At 37.6% G+C, this 25,735-nt stretch overlaps 1 protein-coding gene across 1 annotated transcript; it reads right to left on the minus strand.

Moving 5' to 3' along the window:
* Nucleotides 1-3,655: 3,655 nt before the first annotated feature.
* LOC110787648 (pyruvate, phosphate dikinase, chloroplastic) lies at nt 3,656-25,715 on the minus strand. Its single transcript, XM_021992278.2, has 21 exons — nt 25,520-25,715; nt 22,247-22,518; nt 21,952-22,008; nt 21,472-21,705; nt 21,226-21,363; nt 20,872-21,034; nt 20,500-20,735; nt 20,291-20,419; nt 19,979-20,158; nt 18,733-18,870; nt 17,741-17,905; nt 17,497-17,658; nt 17,036-17,125; nt 16,496-16,634; nt 16,224-16,401; nt 8,064-8,193; nt 7,747-7,875; nt 7,007-7,144; nt 4,562-4,639; nt 4,089-4,180; nt 3,656-3,979 (listed from the first exon to the last, which is right to left on the minus strand). Exons 2-21 carry the CDS (start codon nt 22,493-22,495, stop codon nt 3,937-3,939), a joined length of 2,868 nt encoding a protein of 955 aa, XP_021847970.1. The 5' UTR covers nt 22,496-22,518; nt 25,520-25,715; the 3' UTR covers nt 3,656-3,936.
* Between the last annotated feature and the right edge of the window lie 20 nt (nt 25,716-25,735).

Genomic DNA, 25,735 nt, shown 5'->3' on the forward strand with positions numbered 1-25,735 from the left:
AAAAGCTCGAGACTCAATCACGAGTAAACACTCAAAATCGTGTACGTGACTTAGTCTCGAGGGGGCAATTTGTAGGCATGGAAAATTCGTATATGTGGCACGTTGGATTTTATTCGGGTCAAAAAGTAAAAATATTAACTCGGTATACAGTCAATTAGATTTAATTAATTTGGGCTCTTAAATTAATGTAGCCCATTTTAGTTATATCAATTAAACTCATTTTATTTTAGTGGATAAAACCCAACAAAATGGGGGTAAGCTATTATAAATGGGCCATGACTACCAAGTCCAAACAAAAGGCCCAGTCTACATCAAAACCCTAAAGCTCTCTCCATCTTATAAATAGAGTCATCTACTGCAGATTCTGGAGGAGGAGGAGAAACAGACGGCAAAACTTAAAACTCTCAAATCTCTCCCTGCCAGTCAAGTCACAACTCTCTCCCTAGAAGAAGAACATCAAGCATTCAAATCGACGTGCCGTTCCATTCTAGAAGATCAACCTTGAAGAAGATCAAGCCCGGAGACCCTTATTCAAGAAGATCAAACCAGTTCGTGAGCAACTCCAAATCAACATCAAATAATCCCGGTGGAAGAAGAACAACAAGCATACAAAATTGACGTGCCGTTCTATTCCACATCAACATTCTTGAACGAGATCAAGCCCAAAGGCCCTTATTCAAGTACAAATCAAATCAGTTCGTGAGCTAAGTCAAATTCAAAGTGGAGATCGAATCAGAGGAGAAAATATTTAGAGATTGTACCCAAAATTACACAAATCAATACAAATATTTTTTGTTCACATATTTTGATTCTCGTATTTTTACAGACTCTGAAATTTGTGTTTACACATACATCCAACTTCGATCCATTTTCAACCACTAAAGATAAAAAAAATAAAACAGATTTCATCAAACAAGCCATTCATACACTCACAATAAGTCAAACATATGAAGTACACTCTTAATTAACATAGTTGGCAACCATATTTGGCTAAAGAAGTTCGTAGGTGAACTTGGTGTAGTCCCCTCCAATAAAGGACTGATAGCTCTATATTGTGACAATAACGGAGCTATTGCACAGGCAAAGGAGCCTAAACACCACCAAAGAGTCAAGCATGTACTTCGTAGATTTCACCTTTTACGAGAGTTCGTTGAAAGAAAAGAATTCGAGATAAGCAAGATTGGAACAGACGACAATATCTCAGATCCATTAACTAAACCTCTGCCGCAAGCGAAGCACAGCTCGCACACTGCAGCTATGGGAATCAAGTATGTTGGAGAATGGCTTTGATGTCCTTAATAAATGTTTTAAAATTTTAGAGTTTAATACTTTGTAAAACGTTTTGGTTAACCTTTCATATAAATGAATAGAAATTCATTTTTCCATTTAATTTTGTGGTTTATTAAATGATGAGTCCTTTCAATTTGACGATATATTCAAGATAGACTGTCAATACCAGTCCTGTACTTCTGTGACTAAGAAATGTCTATCATGTGAACTTGAATGTCAAAAGTTGAAAAAGGTCCCTGGTCGGAAGTTTTCTATAAAGGTGGACGCATAGAAAACGATAGACGACTAGAATGCAAGATGACTAGTAGTTCTGTTTCTTGAACTATGTGGACATGGCAATGTCACAATCATTTGTATAGATACTTACTTTGATAAGACTAGTATCGGACAGACCTATGAAACTTTACTGTAAGAGATGAAAATCTGTCATAAGTAAATTTCATTACATTATAAGACACTAATCCTCAATACCTGAGTGATTTGAGATTACTTGGACGTTGTCAAGCGTCGCACCGTAAAAGGAGACTATAACGGCAACGCTCAGGTAATCACCTATCAAACTAAGTATAACCTCAAGATCACAAGATTGGGATTGTCCTCCCATAAATCGGGATGAGATGCTGAAAGTTGTACAAGGCCACTCGGAGAGCTAGAAACCGAAAATGCATTGCCGTGCTCAGATGAATCATAGGTTATGATTATCTGTTTATTTGATCAGTTGAACTCTGAAACCAAGAAATACCTCTGGACATAATAAGGATGAATACTCTTACCTTATGTTCATGAGCAAGCATCAAGCGACAAAGGAATTAGGCAATGCACACTTGTTCCTGAGGACAAGTGGGAGACTGAAGGAAATAATGCCCTTGGTCAAAGTGTGCATTCAATGCTAAGTCTAATAAATGTGGTTTTGTATTAATTAATTATGCAAGTTAATAATTCAGTGAGATTAAATGAGCTGTATGCCTAGCTAGAGGCCGCTTCAGTTTAAGTGGAATTAATAATATTAATCCACAACTTACTCTTGACTGAACCCATAGGGTCACACAAATAGTACGTGAACGGATCAAGTATTTAAGTGAATTAAATACTCTATTTATGAACATTCGAAAACGACATATCTCGGTTCCAGTGGGAGCTGAAATCGTCAAAAGGCAAAATATAGAATGCTCCGGATATGATGATATTGCCGAAAACGGAAAAATGGATCATGACGAAAATATAAATATTATCCAAGTCGTAGATGTTGCCGGAAACGGAAACATGGTACGTATCGGAAAATATTATCGTAAATAGAAATATTGCCGGAATCGGTAATATTGCCGGAAACGGAAATATTACCGGAATTAGAAATATTGTCGGAATCGGAAATAAATTTCGGAATCGGAAATATTAAATATTTGTTCGAATCGGAAATAAATTCCTGAATCGGAAATATTAAATTTTTGTTCGAATCGGGAATGAATTCCGGAATCGGAAAACGAATCGGAAGCGTGACGTACGAAATGATCGACGGACGAGCTTGCAAGAAGCAAGACCCAACACAAAGCCAGGCCCAGCGCCCGGCAAGCCCGCGCCCGCGCGCGCCAAGCAAGCAGGCCAAGCAGCAGCAACGCCCAGTGGGCCGCGTGCTTGCTGCCAGCGCCCTTGGGCCAGCGAGCAAGCAGCAACGCTCGTAGGCTTGCGAGCTGCGGGCTGCATGGTTGCGGGCTGCACAGCAACATGGGCTCAAGGGCCACACATGCATTCCCTTGCCCGGTTAGGATTACTTCTTTGTGAAGTAATCTCGTTTTCCTAATTCTACTCAAATTTGATGTTTTTATTAAATCTGAAATACTTAGGTGTTTGATTAAACATAAAATTCTAATGATATAATTTAACTAGAATCCTAATGGATTTAGTTATTGGAAACCTAGTAGAATTCTAACTCCGTTATTTCCACCCTATAAATATGTGGTTCATGATCACAATTTATAACGCAATTCAATAAGTATTCACATACATTAAGTTCAAGAGAGAATTTAATAATTTGCCTAAAATTAATAATAAGCTTTCCGAGTGCACATAAAAGCTTAGATAATATTCTAGTTAATTGAATCTGAGGCGGATTCTAACGTGCTCTGGACTATCTACGGAGGGGCGACATTTGGAGTCCTAAACTTGTTCTTGTTCGGTTCGGGAGCAGCTATGGAAGACACGCATCAGATTGTATGTATCCTAATTATGCTAATTGACTATGTGACAATTAATTTGGATTACTGGCTTTATGGTTTTTGCGCATGAAATATATTGTTTATATTTGTCATAACCTAACATCCAATAGCTTGTACTATGCATAAGGTACATCTGGAATAGAAATTGCGTATGAACAAATACATTAATGATTTGATTGAGAATTTATTAAATTTACATTTACCCAAAAGAGCAGGGTTCATCACTTAACCTCTTAATCTTTGCAAAAATCAAGAGCTGCACACTGCAAGTGAATGTACACAATTTGACAGTGGCACTTGTTTAGCATACATTATTTCCTATTGGATCAAATGGTAAAATATGTAAACAATGGTTTATAATTACAATTATTTACAATTTGTATAACAATACTTAATTGGTGTAGTATGTATATATGTAGCATCTTTATAAGACTCAAACAGCAACTTGAGCAGCAGCTAGTCTTGCAATGGGAACTCTGTGAAGGAAATACAGATGACACATATTCATACGACTTGATCGTTCCTTTGATAAATGAAGGCAATGCTTATGCAAGAATATGTAACAGAAAAAAATGCATAGCAAACCTGAACGGGGAACATGAAACATAATCAAGTCCAGCCTCGGCGAAAAATGCAACAGATGAAGGCTCTCCCCCGTGTTCTCCACATATACCCACCTGCACATGCAGTTTATTTACAGCCATAAGTATAAATTTGGAACATAAGTATAAATTTCTTATGAGCCAAATTCAATTGACTCCAGCTACTTTGGTACTCAAAATATGATATTGAGTTTGATCTTGGCTCATTTGCAAAAGAGTCAAACTAAGCTGGAGTTTATGACGGCTGTATTTGTGGCCTCCTCTAAATGCAATATTGGTCAATTAAATGAAATAGACAATTATCCACCATTTGATTTCTACAATTATGGGAGAATTGATAAGAAAGCAAATGACAAGAAAGAACAGCTCTCACTTCCTTCCTTCCTAATTAGTTAGCCAACCACAAGACTTGCTAACGCATTTTGCTCTCCGTTTTCTTTGAAATTAGAAATTTACCTTCAAGCTAGGCCTAGCAGCACGTCCTTTCTCAGTTGCAAGTTTGATGAGCTGGCCCACACCTTTTTGGTCCAGAACCTGATTTCAAATTAAGAAGCATTGTGTTAAGACTAATAACTTGTGTTGGATAATTAACAATCACTTATTAGTTTAGTTAAAAAAAAAAGGAAGCAATGTAATCCTTGGGAAATTTTTAGAATGCATGCATGCATTGTCTAAAATTTGCTAGGAAGGAAATAATTTGCTATAAATTTAACAACCTATCTTTAGCAAACTAAAAACTATATAAACGTAGGTTATTATTTGTAATGATTATTCCAAAACAAAATAAAACACAAAAAGAGACAGAGAGGGAGAAAAGAAAAGCTGTAAGAGATTTTTTTAGAGGAAAATTCTTGGGTGCAATTGGGGTGCGTATGAGTTGTGAGTGACAATAAGTGTTGTGAACACTTGTGTATTATTTATCTTTTCAGTAAAAGTTTTGCAGCGTATTTAGAGATAATAACGCTTGATAATCAATTTATTTGTGTATGTTATTATATTATTGTTATTCCTTCTAATCTGATTCATAAGGAAAGTTGCATTATTACCTAACAACTGGTTTCTGGTATAGCTGAGTTGGCAAATTTTTCATAGACGAGTCGTCAAATACGATCCAAAGAAGTTAGATTTGAGTGGGAGCAATGGCTGCAAATGAAGGAAAGATAATACTCGAGAAATTCGATGATGTGGATTTCTGGTTTTGGAAGATGAAAATCGAAGATTACCTATACCAGAAAAAGCTTGATAACTTTATGCACAAGGAATATTTGATAACAAACCCCGAGATAGTGGTATAAAAAGTTTGATAACTTTATGCACAAGGAATATTTCCAGAAGTGCAACGCTGACCACTGTTTGTACATTAAAAGATATCACTCCAGTTATATCATCTTACTACTTTATATCGGTGATATGTTAGTAGCTGGTCCAATAGGGATGATATTAAAAGGTTGAAGCAACAATTTGCAAAGGAGCTTAGATGAATGACTTAGGTCCAGCAAAAAAGATTCTTGGAATGCAAATTACAAGAGATAAGCATAAAGGTACTTTGCAGTTATCTCAATCAGAGTACATCAACTGTGTTTTACAGGGTTCAATGTGAGTGACTCCAACCACTTAGTACACCCTTGGCAAGTCATTTTCGGTTATCCAAGGATCAGTGTCCTCTGACGGAGGAAGATAAAGATTATATGGCTAAGGTTCCTTATGCCTCAACCATTGGGAGTTTGATGTATGTAATGGTTTGTACAAGACCAGATATTGGACATGCAGTGGGAGTTGTTAGCAAGTTTATGTCAAATCCAGGTATCTACGAGATACCATAGAGAAGTGTTTGTACTTTGGTAAAGGTGAATAAAAAGTACAAGGTGATGTCGATGCAGACTTTGGAGGTGAAGTCGACCATAGAAAAAGCACCATGGCTATATATTCACAGTTGTTAATACAACGGTTAGTTGGATGTCGCAGTTACAGAAGATTGTTGCTTTATCCACTATAGAGGCTGAATATGTAGCAATAAGTCAATAACTGAAGCCAATAAAGAGATAATATGGCTTGAAGATTTGTTACTTGAGTTGGGATTCAAGATGGAGAATATTGTTCTATATAGTGATAGTCAGAGTGCGATACACTTGGCAAAGAATTCAACATTCCGTTCTCGAACAAAACATATTGGGGTTCGATATCATTTTGTCCGATCTTTACTAGAGGTGAAGTGTTAAAATTGGAGAAAATTCAAGGAACTAAGAATCCGACAGATATGTTAACAAAGGCGGTGACTATTGACAAACTAAAGTTGTGTTCCACTTTAGTTGGCATGCACGAGTAACATACGAGAAAGTTGTACTACATGGTGTAAGGTGTGAAGACAGATTAAAACTAGTCTTCAAGTGGGAGAATTTTGGATAATTAACAACCACTTATTATGTCAGTTAAAATTTTAAAAAATAGGAAGCAATGTAATCCTTGGAATTTTTTTACGCATTGTCTAAAATTTGCTAGGAAGGAAATAATTTGCTATAAATTTAACAACCGATAGCAAACTAAAAACTATATAAACGTAGGTTATTATTTGTAATGATTATCCCAAAATAGAACATAAAAGCAGAGAGAGCGAGAGAAGCTTTAAGAGAATATTTAGAGAAAAATTATTGGGTGTAATTGGAGCGCCTATGAGTTGTGAGTGACAATAAGTGTTGTGAAAACTTGTGTATTATTTATTTTTTCAGTTAAAGTTTTGCAGCGTATTTAGAGATAATAACACTTGTCGGATAATAAATTTATTTGTGTGTATTATTTTAAATATTATTGTTATTCCTTCTAATCTGATTCATAAGGAAAGTTGCATAATTTCCTAACAGCTTGAGCACCACTTCAAGTAGGATGTGAGTAAGACTAACTTACCACAAAGGGGTCAGTTTGCAGAATTCCCTTGGCCAAGTAGACAGGAAGGAACTTGCCAACATCATCTCTGCTGTACCCGAAAGTCATCTGTGTGAGATCATTCGTTCCAAAAGAAAAGAACTCTGCTTCTTTTGCAATCTACAGTAGGAAGTAAAACAACTTAATGTTTAGGGAGGTGAAATGAGAAAAATTTCTATAACAATCTCCATGGCCGGAGAAATATGAATATACAGTCTAATTAATATTTGAAAAAGAAATAAAAATAAAAGAAAATAATTTTAATACTACTTCCGTCTCGCAACACATGCATCATTTCTCATTTGGGCACTATTCATCAATTAAACTTTGACAATCTTTCTTTCTACCATTATATAAGAAAAAACATAGTCAAGTGAGATCATGTTAAATTCTATCAATGTGAGGATTTCAAATATCAACTTTTTATAATTTTCACTTATACGCATTTGGAGATATTAATGTCGAAAGAATCGTGTTAGAATACGTGCAAAAATAAATGTTGCATGTATTGTGGAACGGAGGTCGTATGAAAGACAATGTATATTTGATATTCAAATTGTATATTTTGAAAATTTATTTACGAAAACACCCCTTGATACGCTTTGCTCACCAATCAGTGAGATTGACTGACGGAGCTCGTGAAATGAACTGTACCCGCTTGTCTAAAAAAACTTGAGAGTAATTATATTATAATCACTCTATTAAGGGTCTGTTATTTATACCTCGTCTGCAATTAGAGCTGCCCTTGGGATCTCAATCATTGTCCCTATCTTGTATTTTACGGAGGAACCCATCTCACTGAATACCTTTGTCGCAACATCCCGTATCAAGCTCGCTTGATGTCCTAACTCCTGCCACTCGGATAAGCAATAGTTTAGAGAATACATCAGAAACAAAAATCCTATTATTCAACAATATAAAAGCGATCAAAATAAATACTTGTCAATCATATATGATGTAGGAATCCAAGAAGGTTATTTCCCCATTAAGTGTAAGAAGTACCAAAGGAGAAAAAAGAAAGAAAGAAAAGAGAGCGTGCCTGAGGTGTTCCAACAAGAGGAACCATAATCTCAGGAAGAACTGTAATACCCTGGTTGCTCATGGAAACTGCAGCTTGAAATATCGCACGTGCTTGCATTTCAGTTAGTTCAGGGTATGATATCCCCAACCTGTAAGGACATATCCAAGATTTATCACTAAATTTTTAAAAACCATTATATGTCCGTTAATGGAGTAGAATATTCACTATTCTTAGACATTAAGATTATAATGGATTTCACACTAATTTGGCTCATTAAAAATGTCTAGTCAAGTATTAGAATCTTGATGGTTGTTTATCAGATTAAGGATTAACTGGAAAGAGTTTGTTGGAGCCTCTTCAGAGGTATTCAGGTGATGTCGGTATTAACTTGATTAAGTAAAACAAACGCCTCTCAAATCAAGAGTACATTTAAAAATTGCTATCCTGTAAAACACATCAGCTTGATTATCATATACATTTTCTGATCTACCACCCAATAAAACATGCAGAGGATACATTTATGTTCATGCGCAAAACCGTAAAGATTTGCAGTTCTGAGTTGAGTGGTTAAATAAAAGTAACTGTTAAGCGTGCCTTGGAGTTTAGGAAGTTTGACAAAGGAATCTTTCGGATAACTTTCCTTTGTCTCCTATTTTTACAATTTACTCGTCATGTCTACTAATTATTTCTTGGGAAATAAAGGTTTTTGTAAGGTTTTTTTTATGTTATAATAGGAACCATAAGATGATCATCAAGATTAAGACTTTTGTAAAGACTCTTTGTAATCCTCTTGTTTCACCATTGAAGTTTAAGAAAAGCTCCTAAATCCCCCACATGCTAGGTCGTATTTACCGAACCACGTAAATCCTTGTGTCTTATACTTCTCTTTTTTATTGTTTTTCTCATTGTATTTTTATTGTTGGCTATTTTTAGGCACCAATCAAATACGAAACACTACCTATTTTATAACAATTGGTATCAGAGTTTGGTTAAAAGGTGTTTAGAGAAAGTTTGATTTTCTTGATAATGTCAATAATGAAATTCGATATGGAGGAATTTGATAGGCAAGTCATTTTGACCTATGGAAGTTGAAGATGAAGGTTACCTTAGTTCAAAGTGGTTGTCACAAGGCTCTTAATGGTGTGTCCAAAAAGCCGCAGATATAATCGTGGAATTGTGGGAAAATATGGATTTGAAAGCTCTATCGGCAATTCAACTTTGTCTCTAATGAAGTTTTGAGAGACGTTGCTAAGGAGACTGCTGTAGTGGGGTTGTGGGAAAATTTGGAGTTACTTTACATGACTAAAAGTGTCACTAACCGTCTACTAGTCAAAAGTAGACTTCAAGATCTTCGACTAGAAGAAGTAAACGTCTCGAGTCTCATTTAGACGAGTTCTTTTCTATTATTATGGATTTGCAGAATATCGATGTGAAGATCGATGATGCGGATATAGCAATTAGGTTGTTGTGTTTTTTACAACTTTCTTATAAGCATTTTCGTGATACTTTGTTGTATGGTAGAGATGCTTTGAGTTTGGATGATGTTTGGGATGCCTACTCAGATAGACTTAATTGACAATAAGTTGATTCATAAATCTAATGACTCTTCTCGTGATGCTTTGGTTGTTAATAGCGGTAAGAACTTTAACAAAAATAAATCTTGTGCCTATTATCATGTAAAAGGGCATATTAAATCTGAGTGTTTGAAGTTGAAAGAAAGAGAAAAGTGATGGTAGGTCTAACTTCGTCGACACCAATCTTGAAGATGATGATGCACCTTAGGGTTAAGGTTTCGGGGGCTACGGTTTCTACGATCTCTTTATGATGGATGCCTTTGAGATTGTTTGGTGAAGCGAGAAACCGTGTTGATTTTATTTGGGGTCTATGTTTAGATTGTTTTTGTAATAAAGTTGAAATCTTGGCTATTGCATTAGAATTCTAATTATGCTATTTCTTATCTCAATTAGGTACTTTACGACTTGTAAGTACAATTGCAATTTGGATATTTCGATGTAATTTTTAATTTCTAGATTTGTTTTTTAGATTTAGTTTTGCTATTGAGATGGAAAAGTATTTTGAAGAGAGTTTGATCAATATGGGTGACGCACACTCGTCACTGTGGCATTATACTCTCAAATATCAATCTAGGCTATGTTCATGGTTCAAGTTCCGGAATTTTGTGTTCGGCAATGCATCGGTTCACAAGTTAGAGAAACTTACGTTTTTTATTACCTAAAGTTAGTAGGCATATGGAATTTATTTAAGGTGGAGGATTCATATTAGTTATTTTGGGTGAGTATTGTTTCATGGTAACTTTTGTTTCATGAATTTCAAGTCAAGCTAGAGAATCGTTAAGTGTGCCTTGAAATTTAGGAAGTTTGACAAACGAAATGATAGAAATAGAAATCTGTTAGGATTTAACCTCTTAGGATATTTGATGTATATTAGACTTCTAGTCATATTAGTGTTCCTAATTCTATTAGGTCTCACATTGTAATCCCTATGTATTTGATCAATGGAATACACTCCAATTCAAGGAGTTTCTCATAATCTAGCATGGTACCATAGCTTAGGAAATTGGTTTAACTTCCACATTTTTTTATTCCGATCTTGGATAAGTGGCCCACCACACTAAGCCTTCCGCCTAATTCTAGGTTTTTACCAAACATTTTTTTGCGTCCACGTTATTCCATCATCACAAATAATTTCACATAGTTTTTGCCTAAATACAAATAATAAATGCTACCTTTATTCCACGTTCTTTTCTTAGTTGTTCGATTTACTTTGACACGAGCAACTGTACTACCGTAACGTCGGCTCGTCCCAGTGGCTAAGGATGATGAAGTTCCTCCACCTGCCGCCTACTCGGAATTTCACCCGGCTTTCGAAGTCAACAACATAAAAAACGCGATCCCTCTGATCCTTGATCGCGAAAAGGGTACAATATTCCAGTTGAGTTGAATTATTTGAATGTCATGCTCACGCATTTAATGTTCTTGATCACATAGATCCAAACACTCCTAAACCTAGAGACATATCTGAAGCGTTATGGAAGCGCTTAGACTCAGTTGTGAAATAATGGATCTTGGTACGATTTCTACTGATTTGTTGCAAACAATATTATGTCGCGGTGATTCGGCCCAACAAAACTGGAATAAACTCAAGGGGATTTTTCAAGATAATAAAAACACCCGGGTTGTGTATTAGAAAATCAATTTACTAGCTTGCATCTGAATAGTTTTTCTGACGTTAATTCTTATTGCACTAACTTGAAAGTTTTGGCCGATCAATTGGCTAATGTTCACCAACCGGTGACAGAACATAAATTAGTCTTACGTCTTGTTGCAGGTCTTGTGAATAATGATTTTGTCACCGTGGAAACCATGATCAAACAAACAGATCCTCTCCCTACCTTTGAGAATGCTCGTAATCGCCTTCTTGCTTAAAAATAACGACGTTCTCATGATACTAGCGGCTCGAACACCGCTTTTGTGGCCTAACTACGACAACCGGCAGTCTCCCAGCCCAACCACCCCCAGCCTGCCCAACCACCTCGCAACCCAGGTAGGGGCGGTGGTGGGCGGGGCCACGACAGAAGGAGGGGCAGAGGACGTGGGAGGGGCAACAACAACAACACTGGCCCATCCCACAACTCCTCACCTGCCTAACCTTCACATAATCAGATTTGGGCCGACCCAAATCCACAGCCAGCCAAATTATGGCACATACCAGCCGGCCCATCATGGGTATAGGCCAACACAACATACCTCAACTCTTGGCCCAAGTCCACGCCCAGTGTACTATGTCCAGCAAAAGCAGGGCCCACAACCACATCAACAAGCTTATTTTTCCGAGCCTATGACTCCAACGGATTTGGCTAACTCTTTTGCAACTATGACGCTCCCACGAGACCAGTCATGGTACATGGATTCCGGTGCTTCATCAAATATAACCAACAACGGAGGTACACTCATGCCCCTTTTTAGTTTAAGCACTAATAATCATATTTTAGTTGGTAATGGATCACATTCCGGTTACAACTTATGGACATACAACCCCATCCCACCCCACCCCCACCCTTAAATCTTCGTGATGTCCTTCTTGCTCCCCAAATCATTGAAAATTTAATTTCAGTACGTAAATTCACCAATAAGGTTTCAACTGAATTTGACCTTAATGGTTTTTCTGTGAAGGATCTTCGTACGGGGAATATAATCAAGAGATGCAATAGTTCGGGGGACCTATATTTGATCACCGCCAACACTCTATCCACCTGTCTTGCAACCGCCCTCACCCTCACGTCACCGACCACCTGGCACAACAGACTTGGACATCCGGGCCCACAAATTTTATGCTTTCTTAGAACTAAGAAATTTATTTCTTGGAATAAGGAACATGATTCCACTTTTTGCACTTCGTATCTATTAGGAAAACATTCTTGTTTTCCGTTTCATAACTCAAGTACTACTACATCCACTGCTTTTGATATAATTCATGTTGATTTATGGACTTCACCTATTCGTAGTACTAAGGGTCATAAATATTTTTAAGTTCTTTTGGATGATTTTACCCATTTTGTTTGGACTATCCCTCTGCAATATAAATCTCAAGCTTTTCGATCATTTTTGAATTTCCGACAATATGTCTTAACTCAATTTGAACGTCTTGTTAAATCTTTTCAATGTGACAATGGAATGGAATTTGACAACGACCCATTTAAATTGTTCTGTGTCAAGAATGATACGGTTTTTAGATTTTCTTGCCCCCACTCATCGTCCCAAAATAAAAAGGCCGAACGCATGATTAAAACCTTGAATAATATGTCTCACACCCTTCTATTTCATGCTTCCCTCCCCATCCTATTGGGTTGACTCCTTAGAAACGACAACATACTTGGTTAATATATTACTCACTAAGACACTCACCAATAAGACTCACCAGAAGTTTTATTCCGCAAAATCTCCTCTTATGACCATATTAGGAATTTTGGGTGTCTTTGTTTTCCAAATCTCTCGGCCACGAACCACATAAACTTGCCCCCCGGTCCACCCCGTGTCTCTTTTTAGGATATCCTTTCAATCATAGGGGGTACAAATTCTTAGGTATCTCTTCTATGAAAATTATTCTCTCCCGTCACGTCACTTTTGATGAGAATACCTCCCCATTTAGGAATTTGGGCCGATTTCCAAACTCCGATTACTAATTCCTAGACTCGTCCGAGCCCATCCCAATTTTGACACGTATATGGAGCAACAATATGAGAGCTGGCCCAAATCAAGGTGGACCCGGACTGCATCCTACAAATGTTGTTGGTCTACCTCATCCGCGGTTGGGTCGTGGGCCTGAGCAATCCGCCACGGCCCACCCGCATGAATCAGCCCCATACTTTTGCGCCAAATAACCCAACAGCTCCTATTCTTTCTTATGCGCCCCATATTTTAGCTAATCCCTTGCCAAGTTACATTCCAGCCCCGACCCAACAAATAGCTTCCCTTCCTTTTAGTGACAGGACCTAGTCTGCTCCCTCACTTCCTGTTCACGTGGCCCACCAACAGAACACTCCCCCTTCTGTTGAACACCAACACAGCACACCAACGCAGCACGCCCATTCCCTGCGGCCTGGACCAAATTACAGCCCAACTACGCTATACTCCTCCCCCCCTTCGTGGTGCTCTCCCAATTCAACCCACAGGACCACCCCTGCCTTCACCTCGGTCATTTAGCCCGATGGTCAAATCGGCAACTATTAGGACCGTTTTGGGCCTTGTTATGGCGAGGCATTGGTCTATTCACCAACTTGATGTTCAAAATGCTTTCTTACATGGAGATCTCCAAAAAATAGTTTATATGCATCAACCACCAGGTTTTGTTGACAGACGAGCTCCCAACTATGTTTGCTTGCTTCGTAAGGCACTTTATGGCCTAAAACAGGCACCCCGTGCATGGTATCAACGGTATGGCTTACATATTACTTTATGTTGATGATATTATTTTGTGCACATCATCTGATGCTTTGCGTGACATATTGATCTCCCATTTGAAAACATAATTCCCGATGTCTGATTTGGGGCCCTAAACTACTTTTTAGGAATTTCTGTCTCCCGTACTCCTTATATGCTTCTCTCTCAGCAAAAGTATGCATAGGAAACTTAGGAACGTGCAAGCATGGGGACTTGTAAGCCCGCTACCACTCCTGTCTAATGCAAAGCTTTCAGATTCTCATGTGGCGGACCCAACCAGTGTTACCCGGTTCGTGGTATGTGGCCTCGAACTGCGAACCCGGTTCATTCGTACTCGGTTCGCTGTGGTTCGTGAACCGGATCACCAGAGGTGAAGAACCTGACTGGATATCGTCGTCCCGAATTCAAAACCCTAGATCTAGTGATTGAAGGTCCGGGAAGGTGAGAGAAGAAAAAATATATTGAGGCTTTTGGTGTAGAAGGAAAATCGAGATAAAAGCACTCGACAATTCTTATTTTGTTGATGAATAGTCTTCTTCTTCATACTCAGCCATGGTTGCTCCGAGTCCCTGACGCTCACCGATTGTTTTGCTCTTTTTCTTAAAGTTTCTTTATTGTTGCCTTGTTGAAAGGAGTGATGGCGGCCTACATATATTTTTCTTTTGGTTTTTTTAAACTAGGGTTGGGATATTGGGAAGTGGTACAACTCACGTGAATGCGTGATAACTCCTTTCACACGCACCTTTCACATTCTGTTCACCCTTTATTTGTTTATTTTTGGTTTATCTTTTCATTTTTTCAATTTTTTAATAACGCTTTCACATTCTGTCACCCTATATTCGTATATTTTTTATGTTTATTTTTTATAAATTGATTTTTATTAAAAATATCCAGTAAAAAGTTGCTTGTTTATTACTAAAACGTTTGGGGTTCTTTAAAGTTGCGTTCCGCGTTCTCGTACCACGTTCCCTCCGTCCCGCGTTTTGTGTAACATTGGCCCCAACTCAGTTTGGAAGGTGATCAACAGTACCTTACACCTTATATTTACTCGCCTATGCGGTGCAACAGGTGTGTCTTTTTATGCATGATCCACGGGAGCCTCATTTGTATGCATTAAAGCGCATCCTATGTTATATTCATGGCATCATTGATCACGGATTACACTTATACCCTACATCTACTTTGCGCTTGATTACATATATTGATGCAGATTGGAGTGGGTGTCTGGACACTCGCCGTTCGACTTAGGGTATTGTTGTTTCATAGGGGACAATCTTATTTCTTGGTCTTCTAAGCGTCAGCCTACTCTTTCTAGATCAAGTGCAGAGGCAGAATATAGAGGCGTAGCAAACGTCGCTGCATAGGCGTGTTGGTTACTTAACCTTCTTCTACAGTTACATTTCCCTCTATGTCAGGCCACCATTGTTTATTGTGATAATATCGGTGCTATTTATTTCTATTTATTTATCCAGCAACCTCGTCCAACATCAGCGCACCAAACATGTGGAAATGGACATCCAGTTTGTTCGCGAGAAAGTGGCGCTGGGTTATGTACGGGTATTGCATGTTCCTTTGCGGTATCAGTTTACAAACCTTTTTACCAAGGGCCTTCCTCGACAACTGTTTTTGGATTTCAGATTCAGTCTTAGCGTACGACCTCCTCCCGCTACGACTACGGGGGTCTGATGGAGATAGAAATCTGTTAGGATTTAATCTCATAGGCTATTTGATGTACATTAGAATTCTAGTCATATTAGTTTTCCTAATTCTATTAGGACTCATATTGTAATCCCTATGCATTTAATCAATGGAATACACTCCAATTCAGGAGTTTCTCATAATCTAGCACGAATCTTTCGGTTATATTAACTTTCCTTTGTTTCCTATTTTCACGGTTTACTCATGACGACTACTAAATTATTTCTTTGGGAATAATTTACGGTTTTATTAGGTTTTCCTTGTGTTATAAAAGGAACCATAAGATATCACCAAGATTAAGGCTTTTGTAAAGACTCCTTGTAATCCTCTTGTTTCACCATTTAAAGTTAAGAACAACTCCTAAACCCCCCCCCCCCCTGTGGAGTAGGTCATATTGACCGAACAACGTAAATCCTTGTGTCTTTTACTTCTCTTCTTTATTGTTGACTATTTTTCCGCACTAATCAAACACGAAACACTACCTATTTTATAACAGTAATGATAACATATTATCCATTACCTGCATCCCCTAAAACCCAACATGGGATTGACTTCTGATAACTTTTCAATCCTTGAGAAGACTTCATCTTCTGCCATGCCAGTTTCTGATGCCAGCTCATTGACAATATGTTCCAAGTCACCTTCTGGAAGAAACTCATGCAGTGGAGGGTCTAACAATCTGATTGTGACTGGGAGCCCTGAGAATCACAAAGTGACCTGAATGATCACTGAAACATGACACAAAAAAGGAAATTTCACAAAAATAAACATCAAATAATAAAATTTTCTTACCATCCATAGCTCGAAAAATCCCCTCAAAGTCAGATCTCTGATAAGGTAATAGCTGGTCCAGAGCCGCTTTCCTCTGCTCAACTGTTACTGCCATTATCATCTTCCTCACTGTCCTTATCCTATCATCTGAAGCAAAGAACTAAGGAAATGCAAAAATTGTAATGTACCCTTTTCTTATTTGCCACAGGAATGCAAGATATCTTACTAAAGGAATCCAATGACTGTTTAACGACCTTTAAGAAATATAGACCCCCCCCCCCCCCCCCCCCTCTTCTTTTTAATCTCTTCTTACTTGAATATGACAATTTACAATGAAAAAATAGCTAAATCTATGTGCATTACCTTTTATCAAGGTTGAGTCCAAAAAAGTTTGAAATATATGCAATCATGCTTCCCTAAGGTAAGTGCAAGCATATAAAAATTCAGTACCAACTGGCTTGATGAAAATATTTGACCCTTCCCAATGAGAATTACAATGAGAAACTACAAGAACCAATGGATCATAACAATAGGATACTTAGGAAAAAAAGTGTAATTTACCATGTGCTCAGTCCTACAAAGTCCAATCCCTTCGGCACCATTGTTTCTTGCTGCCAACGCATCCTCTGGAGTATCTGCATTGGCCATGACCTGTACGGAAGAAGCACATATTTCTATTAGTGAGGATAGAATCTATAATAATGTGTGATATTCCCTATGTTTTTTATTGTCTTGCTAGTGTGCTGCCAATGTCAGAGAAACAGCCTAAAATGAAAACTACCAAGAGAAAGTAGTGAAAATTACCATGCCAATCTAAGTTGCTTTTGGGGAAACAAAGGTGTTGTCATTAGTTACTGTTTCAGTTTTTCTTATTGAACGCTTTTATTTTCCACTCACACCATAACTATTCACACGTAACTCCAAGAAGATTTCGGACATATTTTATGATGGCTAACTGGCCAAATTGGATGAAAAACACGTAAATGCAGGGTTTAGTAAACAATATGATAACATTATAGAACCTTAAGGTGTCTTATGTTATCAGCCCAAGACATGAAGATTTCCAGATCCCCGCTGAGAGCCGGAGGTGAAAGTGCTTCTTTCCCTAAGATCACTTCACCAGTAGATCCATTAAGAGAAATCCACTCGCCTTCTTCTATCACTTTATTTCCAACCACAAGAACCTGGAAAATGAACAATAATCTCACACATCAAATTACATAAACAATGATCAAGTTAGAGAGAGAAACTTAACAGAGAACTAACCTTGTTAGTATCATTCACTTGAATCTCAGAGCACCCTGAAATACAACACTTTCCCCAGCCACGAGCCACAACAGCAGCATGAGATGTCATTCCACCCCTTGCGGTCAAGATTCCAACAGCCGCATGCATACCCCCTACATCCTCTGGGCTAGTTTCAGTTCTCACCTTTAAAATGCAGCAGACGATATGTTAGAAGTTGGGACGACGAAATCAGCTCGCAAGTAATTTCTAGAAGATATTACTCAAGTAAGGAAGTATAGGGAAATAAGGTCTCATTTTAACTTAAAGGTAGTGATCCCCGCTGTGAAACTATAACATTAACCCCCATGCCATTCTCCACTATCCAACATATACTGCTCACCATGGAAGACTCCCATTACCCCTTGCACTAGTTCTTTCTGTTTGTCTCCCAAAACAAGTGGTGGCTTTCTCATGAAAACATGTTAGCATTACATTAACTATCAAGGTACTAGAAGATCACACATTTCGATTGATCTTTAGAATCAGTTTTTCAACAGGGAGGTTCCTATTACAAACACAAAGCTTGATGCGAAGAAAGAATAGAAAGAGCATATACGGCTAGTTCTTTTTATTTTATTAGTAGCTGAATAAATTCTACAATGTTTAAATTCATCCTTAAATTAGACTCTGACTAGGTTTAGTCTAGTAAGTGGAACTTCTGTGAAAGAGCTCTTTTTTTGTTTCATTCTTTGAATGGGTAAGATGAGTCACTGCCCATCTAGAAGAGACCAACAGACAGGAAGGTCAGGTGCCATCATCCAAGGGCACAACTGCACAACGTACCCCTGGGAAGTGAAGATGCTCTTCATGTTAGTTCACTCTGAAAGATGTAAATTGCCAGAATAATAGCCTATAACATGGTCATAACTAGGTTAACTTTTTCATGGAATGAAAATGGAAGGGAAATCAGAACAGTAAGGAAAAAAGATTAAGTACAAAGAGAAACAAAACTGTTACAGCATACAGCATACCAGAATCACACTGTTCCCTTGTGCATGCGAGGCTTCAGCATCCTCAGCATTGAATACAATCTGCCCCACAGCAGCTCCAGGAGATGCTGGCAGTCCACAGGCAATCACTCTGTCTTTATATGCAGATGGGTCTTCAAACTAATGCATTAAACCAACGAGTGAGGAATCAGATCCAAAACCTTAACTTGTACGAGACGAATCCTAATGCAAATGTTAATAATACAGGTATGTTACACTAGTAACATTACTCAGCTAAAAGTTAGTTAAGAGTTGTAGTTGAATTGATTTGGGGATTTTGGCTCCAAAATCACTTATTGTCTGTTTCCACCTTTTAAGGAATGTCAATTACTTTGGTTGTTACTTAGCTAATAGCTGACGTTGTACAGGTCAATAACCTGTATAAATAGTTGGTCTTAGAGTTGTAATTCTATTTCTGCAAATTAATACAACTATCTCCTATTCTCTCTCTTCTCTAATCCTCTCTCATTCTCTCAATCTCCTTCCTACTTTCTATGATATGATCTTAGTTAGCAGTTGAGCAAGGCTCCTGCAACAAGGTATTGGGTCACATAGATGTCACTTGTGATGTGCAGGCGGTGTTAATTTTATAAGTAAGCTCTTGCAACTTTCTTGCATTGCTAGTTGCCCACTATAATACCTTCAATATACAGGGGTAAAGTAAAGTGCAGGATCCCCATATCAAGTTGTTAAAAAACATGTACATAGTAACAAGGTAAGTTATAGACTTCCAGATCAAATGAGCGTTCAACCATATGTTGTACTCCCTCCGTCCAACAAAAAACTTATCATTTCTCTTTTATTGCTTGTGCCACAAAAAATTTCCCATTTCTCCCTTGACTTGGGTCCACACAATATAACAGTGTTTTCCTATGGTTCCCGCTTTCTCTCACCTTAATTAGAAAACAATAAACTATATCCACTACTTAATTTGTTATTCAATCTTAACAGAATCCCATCACCAACAGTCTCCTAAAACTGTTATCCCAAAATATATGGAAGTATTTTGTGGGAGGAAGAGAGTACATTACTACATTTTTTTGGAAAATTTTCTTTACCTACCTATTTGATCATATAAGTGATTCAACATGGAAGGGTGGTTCCTTCATAAACTACTTGAAAATGATGATAGGAACAGCTAAACAGTACAAATCACTACAATAAGGGAGTAGGGGACAGTAATTTCCAGACACCCTAAAGTACAGCCACCGTACAAAGGAAACTATACCTGTGGGTGAAGAAGTTGGTCAAGATGTTGTGGTTCCACCATATTAATAGCAGTTCGAGTATCTACAATTCCTTCATTCACCATGTCAACAGCTATCTTAACTGCACCTTGACCAGTTCGTTTACCAGATCGGCATTGCAACATCCACAGCCTATTTTCTTGAACAGTGAATTCAATATCCTGTGTTAACATATCCACCAAATGATTATTGCAAAAAAACTTTTGGCCGAAGAAACTATCCCATGCTATTGTGGACAAGCAGGAAAAAATAATCTACATATAAGTCTATAACAATAGGTTATCAACTATTACCATCATATCCTTGTAATGTCGTTCCAAAATTTCGCAGTTCTCCACAAGTTCTCTGTAGGCTTCAGGCATGCAGCTCTTCATGGTGCCCAAGTCTTCTGGTGTTCTAATGCCAGCTACTACATCTTCTCCCTATTTATGAATTGTTTTGATGGGCATGAAAAAGAGAAACTGTAATCTCCTCTAAGATTTGTACAGGATTGTAGATATACCTGAGCATTAACCAAAAACTCCCCATACAGCTTATTTTCACCAGTGCTTGGGTTTCGCGTAAAAAGAACACCCGTACCTGAAGTATTTCCCATGTTACCAAACACCATAGACTGAATATTTACCGCAGTCCCTATCAACCCATTAATCTGGTTAATGCTGCGATACTTAAGAGCTCGTGGACTGTCCCAGGAATCAAATACTGCTTGAACAGCTAACTGAAGCTGTTTCTCTGGATCTATAGATTTAACAAAGATGCACAAGAAGAGGACCTTAACAACTGAAATAATCCAAACTAATCTCGGTGGGAATTCTCCCAGAAAAATATTCGGTAAAAGGGCATAAGAAGAAGGAAAACAGAAAAAAATTATTACCTGCAGGAAAAATCTCTCCTTTTGTTTCAAGATACACATTCTTGTACTGCTCTACAAGCTCTTTCAGATCGGAAGCAGTTAAATCAGTGTCCAGTTTTATTCCTTTTTCTTGCTTCAACTTTTCTAACTTCTCCTCGAATGACGAGTGAGGAATACCCATGACCTTGAAGTAAAAATGATTATTTATAACATCTTTTGATTCATAAAAATTGCATCTTGCAGAAAAGTAGTCATGCTAATCTTTTTAGTTTCTTTTAATTGTGAAAAAAAGAAACATTTTACTGAACGATTCCAAGCAAAGAGAGAATGAGTAATTGAAAAGAATATATGACATCCCACAGAGTAAGTACTTACTACACCACCAAACATGTCCAAGAAACGCCTAAATGAGTCATAGGCAAAGCGTTCTCCGCTTTTTGCTGCTAGGCCTACAACCACTTCATCATTCAGACCAAGGTTGAGGACAGTGTCCATCATTCCAGGCATGGAAACCTGCAAATATAAAATTCCTACATTTTATTAGGGAATAAAAAGAAAGAAAATCATCAAGTTCTAATTACAAAAACATATTGATAATAAAAAGAAATTGGAGTCTCTTACAGCAGCACCAGAACGAACTGAAAGTAGAAGGGGTTTAGAAGGGTCTCCAAGAGAAGCTCCCATGTCATTCTCTATCACTCCCAATCCCTCCAGGATTTCCTCCCATAAACTTTCAGGAATCTTTTTGCTATGGTCCTGATACTCTTGGCATGCTTCTGTAGAAATGGTCAACCCAGGGGGAACTGATAAGCCTATGCTGGCCATTTCTGCAAGATTTGCTCCTTTGCCCCCCAACTATGTAATAAATCAGAAAAGAAATATCTCAGTACCACAAAATATGATACACTTCTTAGTAAAATATTAATGATAAATGCCATAATATTTATCTGGAAATTCATACTACCCCGATGATGCTACTCAACCTTGTGTTACGATCTCTGACCGATAATTTTCAGTGACAAGATGAAAATATAACTAAGTCGGGGTGAAAACTTATATTCAGTCATGAAATTTAGTTATATCTTAAGTTAAATGACTTACCAAGGACTTCATGCTCTTGTTTCCTTCACTTCTTCCTTTACCGAAAGTGAATACTCGCTGCATCAATAAAGAAGGTTACATGAAATTGATAAATCGTGCAGCATCATAACTTGTGCTTTTTATCAATAGACAAACAATGTAATGCTTTCAGTCAAACATGAATGGAAACAGCAAAAAGATATTTACGCTTAGTATGAGAACCAAGTGACTTATGGATAGCCTTGTACAGAACACAACCAGCCACTTTTTTGTTGTTGACATACACAACCAGCTACTAATAGAGTTAATAGTCTACCTTTTTAGTCGTTGACATCGGGTCTGAGATCAGAGCCATGACAACTTGTGGCCTCATATGGCTAGGAAGCTGACGCAGACATTTCCTGTTCTGAAATTGAACACGTTGACTACTTATGCAATGGCTACAATCAGGTAGATTTTGTTCTTTCAAATAACCAATCTGATCTGATTGCTTCACTTTCAACAGTGTGTGCGAACAGTTATCAGGAGCAGATCTGATTAGTATTCCTTTGCAAGCTGAAGCCATCTTTCTTTATAAGCTTAAGATCCCTGCAGAAGTTTTAAAATATTGGAAGTGAAACGATAAAAACTCAAAGGGTAACTTAATTAGTTGTTCAGAACGTTGGAACTTCCTATCATTGCTTCAGCTAACCTACACAATTAATGTCACTCTATATCAAACTCAAGCATAAATCTTGTTGTACATTAAAACTTCACCCATGTTGATTTGATACCAATGGGGTTTCACCCAGTTTACATGACAGTTACGGACAAAAACTACAAATGCTCCACCTCAAAGGTGCGCCAATTGTAGGTGAAAGCAAAAAAGACAAGTAAAAGTGCCCTCTATCCAAATAATCACTTGTGATCTTGTTTACACAAACAAAGTGTGACAGGTTGTTGGATACAATACAAAGAAGGGACAAAAACTCTATTTTTGGGGAAAGTATTTATCCCACGTTGGAAAGGGAAAGAATTGTTGCCTTGTTTAAATAGTGGAGTATTGTTTATATTGTTTGAAGTGCCACCCCTAGTGTTATGGGCTAGAAGGAGGCATCCCCTCGTGCAGGTTATATTTCCTGCACAGGTGATGCTCCAACTAAATCTCTTGGCTCCAAGTATTGAGTCAAACATACTATGGTAAGTAGGTGCCAGGAATCATGATGATCCAAGTGGCAGACTTCAGTGAACTTTGCTCTTTGTGTCTTCTATGGGCAGAGTATGCAAGCGAATTTTTTATGAAATCAAGAATGATGTGCCGCGTTCTGTCATCTAAGCACTAGTCCCCATTGGTCTCTCATTTTGATTGTTACTAGGGAGACAGAGGAATGAGATTATTAATTCTCTTACATATTAATAATATTTAGAGCTACTTTGGACAAAATAATTTGGATTGTAATTGTATGATTTCCCGAGTCCTAGCAGAATTTACTTACGTAATCTAAGGCTGCTCATACTGTATCTCAAGGACTCAATTAGTGCAGTTCTCACTAATTTTAGGGACAGTTTGAGAATGCGCGTTGTCAAACTCTGAGACCACAAAGAGTTCATACAAAAGGGTTGAAAAATTCTTCATCTTCCCCTCCATAAAACATTCTTTTTACCATTATCCTACTGATTTACCCTTTAAAGCCCCAACAATAATGCAATCAACTTCCATACTTCAGAACATCTAGGCGTTTTGAACAGTCCAGACTACTGTCAGAAACCCTCATGTAACTCATAAAACGGATTAGTCCTATATGGACCAGTATTGCAAGGGCTGTCGTCATTAAGACCTTAAAAGTGATAGCATATGCACTAAAAACCGGGACACATAAAATATTGCCCCATACCCCAAATTTCACTTTATTAAGGCTTGGGCAAAGTTGTGCATATAGGCTGGTAAAGTTGTGCACATGAGGAGAAAAATTGAGAGAATGCAAGTAGGAAAACATACCAAAGGACGTATGTGCAAACTCAAACAGACACCCCAAAATAGTATACACAGCAAAAAAGGTGGATGGATTAACTATTAGCACGGTGGCACCAAACATGTGATTTTGTCTTATATTCCCAACCTAAACTGATATGAGAATTGTATATTAATTTTTCTCCATGAAACAATGAATTCTCAGCATAATCCACAAACTTTCACAACAATATATGAAAACTGAGCACTAGAGAACAATATTTGAAATCAAACACTAAGAGGTTTAGTACCGGCAAGCGTGTCCAGTTTGACTGGGGCAAGTAATTTGGACAAAGTGAGTAACATCCAAATACTTGGAGTTGAGGAGAGATAATCTATTAAAATATCAAAAAAAATTAAGAGACAGGAAAGAGAAAAGAAGAGAAAGATGGAGGAGGAGGAAGGAAGGAGGAAGGAAGGAAGCAAATACTAGGGGTGGCACTTCATAAAAACTAGTCCCTCAGTTCTTGAATGTTAGTCCCTTTTTTATTTGAGTTGTTCTTTTTTATTAATCCATTTTAGAATCTTTCCTTATTTGTCCAATATTAATACCCTTTATACCTTATAAATATCTAAATGGTTCACTTGTTTACACTCAAGTAAAATTTTATCCCTATTAAACCCCTTAATTATTTCTCTCTCCTACCCACATGGGTTAGATTCTATTGAACTTCATGTGTGTTAAGATTCTATTGAACTTCATGTGTGTTAAGATTCTACTGAACTTCATGTGTTTTAAGAGTATAAGTCACATGTGAGTATTAGACTAGTTATCCCACATTGATAGATTGACTAACATATAAGATTTGTGGGCTACTCCACCTATCACCAATTGGTTTTAGGATGGAACCCTGTCAGGCTATGTGGCCAGTCTCTTCTCATGTAAGTGATTGTGTATGACCCGATGAGTTTTTCATAATATCAGAGCCAACGGGGTCTTTCACTTGTGGATTATACCCTTAACGCTCCCCCTCACATGTGAGGCACCTTTAAACTTGCAGTTTGGATAGGTCACATAACGTCCTTAGTGGACCCTCTTGACTTGAGGTTAAGCCCTTACTTGGAGTATTCACTTCTGTTGGGCTACTTATGGCCCGGTGAGTTTATCAAAGGGAGTAATTTTGTTAGATTGTCTTGTATTCCAAAATGACTAACATTTAAGAACAAAGGGAGTAATTTTCCCACTTAATTCACTCTTCCCATCAACCCATACCTATCTACTCCCATTTTCCTTTTTTTCTATGACTTAACTAGTAAAGGAACCAGATAAAGTAAAACTATTTTGAAATAGTGTTTTCCTTGAAAAGGTATTTTCTGCCAGACCAAACACATCCTAAACCAAATTAAAATTTCTAAAGAATGTTATGTAAACTTTGGCACAAAACTATCAAGAGACATTTATTCTGCAAATATCTAATTGACAACAACTCCAAATCTCCAATTTAAAATAAGATATAGAGGATCAGTAAGTTCAAAGACAATTGTTCGATCTTATGCATGAAAGAAGCTAACACAATTACACAACAAAAATCTAATCAATTCCTGCAATCACCCAATTCAAGTGACAAATGCAAGTGCAATTAGTACTTAGTTACTTACCGAGCCCAAAAAGAGCACGATTTTTGATATGAACGAAAAGAAAGGAAATCAGGTTGCGGAAGATGAGTTGACGAGTGACAACGACGATCATAGGAAGCTCGGAATGAGAGGCAGTGAGTAAAATGGAGTGAAAATGATCAAGAGAGAGAAAGTAGTGAGAGGCTAGAAATGCAGCCACTATGTACGACAAACGTCTACTATAGGCGATAATTTCTT

The sequence above is a fragment of the Spinacia oleracea genome, chromosome 3 (assembly GCF_020520425.1).
Source record: "Spinacia oleracea cultivar Varoflay chromosome 3, BTI_SOV_V1, whole genome shotgun sequence".
Taxonomy (NCBI): Eukaryota; Viridiplantae; Streptophyta; class Magnoliopsida; order Caryophyllales; family Amaranthaceae; genus Spinacia; species Spinacia oleracea.